Source organism: Durio zibethinus, chromosome 1, assembly GCF_047325235.1.
Source record: "Durio zibethinus cultivar Kanyao isolate XHJ-2024 chromosome 1, ASM4732523v1, whole genome shotgun sequence".
Lineage (NCBI taxonomy): Eukaryota > Viridiplantae > Streptophyta > Magnoliopsida > Malvales > Malvaceae > Durio > Durio zibethinus.
Window position 1 is genome coordinate 34,781,174 of NC_143162.1, and position 5,397 is coordinate 34,786,570.

The 5,397-nt window shown below is 32.9% G+C and overlaps 1 protein-coding gene across 2 annotated transcripts; it reads left to right on the plus strand.

The window, feature by feature from the left end:
- Window positions 1-211: 211 nt before the first annotated feature.
- LOC111312518 (branched-chain-amino-acid aminotransferase 2, chloroplastic-like) lies at window positions 212-3,545 on the plus strand. Of its 2 annotated transcripts, XM_089766664.1 has the most exons (11): window positions 214-497; window positions 603-655; window positions 725-798; window positions 1,184-1,373; window positions 1,818-1,994; window positions 2,095-2,226; window positions 2,316-2,414; window positions 2,549-2,665; window positions 2,757-2,852; window positions 2,941-3,053; window positions 3,193-3,545. In XM_089766664.1, exons 4-11 carry the CDS (start codon window positions 1,266-1,268, stop codon window positions 3,305-3,307), a joined length of 957 nt encoding a protein of 318 aa, XP_089622790.1. In that variant the 5' UTR covers window positions 214-497; window positions 603-655; window positions 725-798; window positions 1,184-1,265; the 3' UTR covers window positions 3,308-3,545. The 2 variants fall into 2 exon arrangements, with proteins under 2 accessions (XP_022768586.2, XP_089622790.1); XM_022912851.2 differs by lacking the exon at window positions 603-655 and having other exon boundaries at window positions 212-497.
- The last annotated feature ends 1,852 nt before the right edge of the window (window positions 3,546-5,397 follow it).

Consider the following 5,397-nt stretch of genomic DNA (forward strand, 5'->3'; position numbering starts at 1 on the left):
TTAATTATTAAATAAATTTTAAGTTGAAATCGATATAATTTTATACATATGTGAGTACAATTGAGTATAAAAAAAGTTTTTTAATAGTCAAAATCGATATGGACAAAAACCGACCTTCACCTGACATATTGTGATCAATAATAGAGAATAAGGTGGATAATTCCGTGTTGAGCTAACTCTATTTATATTTGGTGCTTTCTTTTCTTTTCTTGTACCATTTCTCGTCCAAAAACGTCTCTGTCGGCTTACTTTAACGATTCTACAATTATTTTTCCTTTCTTAGTTTCCAGCTTATTTCTTTTCATTCCTGAGCAATCTCTTTCAAATTTTTATCTGTCAAGCTGTTCTACTCTGAATTTTTTCTTAAAGATCTCAATTGGGTTTTCTTTGTTCTTTGTTGAAAGACAATTGTAGAAGCAAAAGAAACCATGGTTCAAAGGAGCTCTTGCATACGCAATCTGGTTCAATCCTTACGGGCTGCTTCTTTTCCATCAAAGGTAAAGTAGCCCCTTTTCAATTTCATGTATATCTTTAAAGACAATGAAGTATACCTAAAAGTTTTATTTCTTAAAGCCACTTGGTCTCACTCATTATTGGTACAGATAATGTTAGAATATGTCTTTCTGACATGTAACATCTCCAAGACATAACTGAGGTAAATAAAAAATTCGAGGATGTTCGGCTGAGAAAGTACAACTAATATGTTTTTTATACATGTCTGCAGCTTGCAGATTATCTTGGTAACACGTCTCAGGCTGCTTCTTCTCTGGGAGTAGCGACTCAACCATCTGCTTATAGGTAATTACATGAAACACAGGATCTGCCACTTCTATAAAATTGTGCTAAAACACGGTTGCTAAGCCTGACAAGTTTTATTATTAGTTTCTCATCCTTTGCTGGAATTCAATGGGGCTCGCCATGTGAAAGTGATGGGCTGAAGATTGGTGTTGTTAAGATCACGACGTCAAGTTTTCGACAATAATAGTTTTATTTACATAATAAAAAAAGAAGAAGAAGCGGAATCTACGTCTTGTTGTCTTTTTCGAAAGTGATTAATATATTAGTACTAGGTTGTTTTGAGTGAAAATTTATTCAATCCAATTATTCAAGAATAAGGTGATTAAACTAATGTTGAACAAGGTGAATATTTTATTTTAATTTTCCTATGCTTTTTTTATTATAGTGGAAGTGTTGGCTTCAGTGACGAGGAGTACGTTGACGTGGATTGGGATAAACTTGGATTTGGTTTTAAGCCAGTTGATTACATGTACGTTATGAGATGTTCTAAGGCCGAAAATTTTAGAGAAGGACGGCTCAGTCGCTATGGCAATATTGAATTAAGTCCTTCCGCAGGAGTCTTGAATTACGGACAGGCAAGCTGTACCTCCGTTTTCCTTTTTCACCTAAAAAAGAATTAATGATGCCCAGTGAAACGATTACTAATTCTTTTTTGTTTAAATGAAGAGATTATGAAATCAGATTCACATTTCCCAACTTTATTAGCAAGTAAAAAACGTGGAGTCAGACAATTAAAATGAAGAAACATGTGAAATATTTTTTGACTGTTGTTGAGTTGGAGACTAGTGGTGCAGTTGACTTTTTCAAGCAATTATGAGTTAAAGATTTCGTTAAACACGCACTAATTTTTTCTTTTTGGACCTTTGTTACATATTTAACACACAGCAAGACAAACCTAATCTAAACTTTGACTAAGAGTCCAGATGAAGAGGATCAAAAAAGGTCACAAAGCCATTGACCAACTTTTGCCGCCTTATTAGTTTTAGAATTAATCTAATTCAGCTAAAATCTCTATCCAGGGCATACTGGAAGGCACGAAAGCTAACAGGACAGAAGATGGGCGCATTCTTCTATTCCGTCCAGAGCAAAATGCAGCTCGGATGAGGCATGGGGCTGAAAGAATGTGCATGCCATCTCCTTCCATTGAACAATTTGTTGATGCAGTGAAGGAAACTGTACTCGCTAATAAACGTTGGGTAATTCCGTAATTGACAAAACTGTGCTTCTATCTTTCTAGTCTCCTGAAAAGTTAGCCTTCAATTTCTTCTTAAAACTTGATTCCAAGATTACTTGCAGATTCCTCCTCCGGGAAAAGGGTCATTGTATGTTAGGCCTCTGCTTTTGGGAACTGGTCCTATATTAGGTTTGGCACCAGCCCCGGAGTATACATTTCTTATTTATGCTTCCCCTGTTTGCAACTATTTCAAGGTGGACTTCTTTTACGATTCTATGATTTTTGTTTCGAAATTTGGTTTCCCGTAAACGGCTTACATATATTCTGATCATCCTGGATTCAGGATGGTACTGCACCTTTGAACTTGTTTATTGATGAGGAATTTGTTCGGGCTTCTCCTGGAGGAGCAGGAGGCGTGAAGACAATCACAAACTACGCTCCAGTGAGTAACATTTCAATGCCAATATTGAATGTTTTATTTGTAGAGCTTATTTTCTCATTAATTTTGAGTTCTATGAAATGACGGCTGCTATATACTATTGTAAATTTATTAAGCATTTATGCCTTTGTTAACAGGTTCTGAAGGCAATAGTCAGAGCCAAAAACAGAGGATTTTCTGATGTCCTGTACCTTGATGCCATGAATAGGAAATATCTGGAGGAGGTCTCATCTTGTAATGTTTTCGTTGTGAAGGTATTGTCAACTGGTATACGAAATTCCATCATAACATCCCAATTCATGGGCTTGGCCCTCTTCAAAAATCACTTTTTTGAACCTTTTACAGGGAAATCTTATTTCAACTCCTGCTATAAATGGAACGGTTCTAGAAGGGGTAACTCGAAAAAGTATACTTGAGATAGCTAGGGATCATAGTTACCAGGTGAATCTCTGTTATTTCTAATCTCCAATGTTCAAATGTTGCAATAAGACACAGAGGGATTTTTAATACAAGACTAATGTACTATTAGGTTGAGGAACGGGTAATTTCTGTCGATGACTTGGTTGATGCTGATGAAGTTTTTTGCACGGGAACAGCTGTTGGAGTTGCTCCAGTCGGTAGCATTACACATCAGAACAGAAGGTAACAACTGATAGAATTGAACAAATTTTGCCGTTAAAAAAGGATGGAGAGGAAGCTTATTACCCTAAAGAAAACTGAAAATCACTGTTAATGTCTAGTTGACCCTACATTAACCCATGAAATTTACGCATATTTGCAGAATTGAATTCAAATCAGAGGGTAGCTTGGTCTGCCAAGAACTGTACTCAACACTTGTGGGACTGCAAACTGGTCGCATTGAGGATAAAAAAGGGTGGACTGTCCAGATCGATTAAGCTCTTGAACGCTTACAATATCATCTATATAATTTATAGTATTATACTATATGAACAGTGAATAAATTCTGTCCATGAATCACTTTCTTTTCAATGTTTGCACTAAAGGCGGTGATTAATTAAAGGGAGGGGTCTGATAGCTAAACTGTTATTGTCAATTACAGGCAATGATGTTGATCTTAGTGAGGTAAATCAGAGAAGACAACGTTTCATAATAGAATTAAATTGAGAACCATTATCAGCTGTGTGTTTTTATATGTATACCTAGTTGCAGACCACCCAAATGTTCCCCACTGTTACATTCTTTACTCCTCTAAAAAGATATAGACTCTTGTAAACTTGCCCTACTTCCAAATATTCTTGCAGGACATCAACTTAACTTGATTCCTACCAGAGGACATAAGCAGGCAACTTGGGATTATAAGAAAAATGAAATTGAACCTACCTACAAAACCAATAGAGAAGTTTATGATTATTGTAAGGTGGTCAAACTCAAACAAAGCTTTGCCAAAGGGAGAAATGAATAGTGACTATCGCTGGTATATTGTGGGTTGTACCCGTTAGATAAGATCAATACAGGAAAAATGGATTACTGATAACCATGTTTCTCCAACAATTCCACTGTTTTCCCGCCTAGTGTTGTGAACCATCCATGTTTTCAAATGTAATTTTTTGGGGGGGTTTTTTTTAATAATTGAGGTTGTCTGTAATTAAACATGATCAATTATTAAGAAGTCAATATTCTATTGATAGATTGTATGACTACCAGTGTTTTTTTTCATTTATCCTGTACATATTTAAATAATTTTCAATAATCAAAATGATGGGGGAAAAAATATTCTGCACCGTTATTAATTGCACTGAGAAAATTATTTATAGGGAATAGAGGACATGACTTACCACTTTCACACAATATTTGAAGGAAGAGAAAGAAAGAGATGTGCACCATATAGAAGGATGTCAATGGTAATCTTAGGGCCTCTCTATATCAAATCATTGTACTTTTGGTATGGATGGGTCATATATTTAAGATTTGATGTTATAAACTTTAAAGATTGATGTTACCTGAAGTCAATTCCTTAGCACAAACTTGCCATTGAAAGTTGATGTTGAATTTCAAGCGAATTCAAGTAATTTTCAAATATATATATATATATTTTTTCGAATTCAAAAGATAAAATTATATTATAATAATAAAAATTAATCGACATTCACAAATAATATTATTATATTCTTTTAGATTTGAGATGTAACTAATCATATAAAATTTTCTTTTTAATAAATTTTTTAAAATATAAAATGAATATATGAAATAAAGAGTGATTTGGAGAGATAAAAGATGTCAGGTTATTGGAGAATATATTACATTAAATTCTAATACCACTTGCTCTTGAATATTTTTCACCAAGTGATTCGGTATTAAGAAAAGTTAGGCACTAAGTTTTGTAAGTTTTATAAAAATTTATACTTAATTTATGAAGTATTATCTACTTTAACTTGAATATTTCATTATAAAACTCATTTCACGAATATAAATTTAAGTCTCAATTTATATATTATAATAAATTCTTAAAACATCTTTAGATGTGATTGGAATATCACAAACTTTCTCTATTAAAGTTTAATATCTCTATTAAGCGCAATACAAAGTATTCACGAACCACAAAATTAAGATTATACTAATTACTGAAATTCTAGAGGTATTAATTTATTATTTGAATTAATCATCTTGCCTACCAATAAGTAGTGACATGATAATATTATCAACACCATTACAAAGAAACTTAATATAATTGAAGAGTTTATATATTGAATGTTTATTGAGTTTTTGGTGTTAAGAGTAATTAAACAAGATTTGTAAGAAACGACATTTTTGTTTTATGAGTAACATGTTATTTGTAAGAGCGATTTTTTTAATATTAAAGGAGTATTTTTTATGTTTCATCCTAATTTAATTATTTCTTCAAATAAAATTATTCATTTATATTAATACGATGCATTTAAGATTTTATTTTCGAAATTCTTTCTACAAATATCAAACCAAGGTTGATAAGAAAATATGAATTCTGCTCTTTATCAATGGGTTCCTC

Excerpts from the sequence above, each read along its gene's own strand:
- LOC111312518 (XM_022912851.2), top strand. The coding sequence starts at position 429 with ATGGTTCAAAGGAGCTCTTGCATACGCAATCTGGTTCAATCCTTACGG. Across the intron at positions 2,415-2,548 it reads CAATCACAAACTACGCTCCA|GTTCTGAAGGCAATAGTCAG; the intron begins GTGAGTAACATT and ends CTTTGTTAACAG. Across the intron at positions 3,054-3,192 it reads ATTACACATCAGAACAGAAG|AATTGAATTCAAATCAGAGG; the intron begins GTAACAACTGAT and ends GCATATTTGCAG.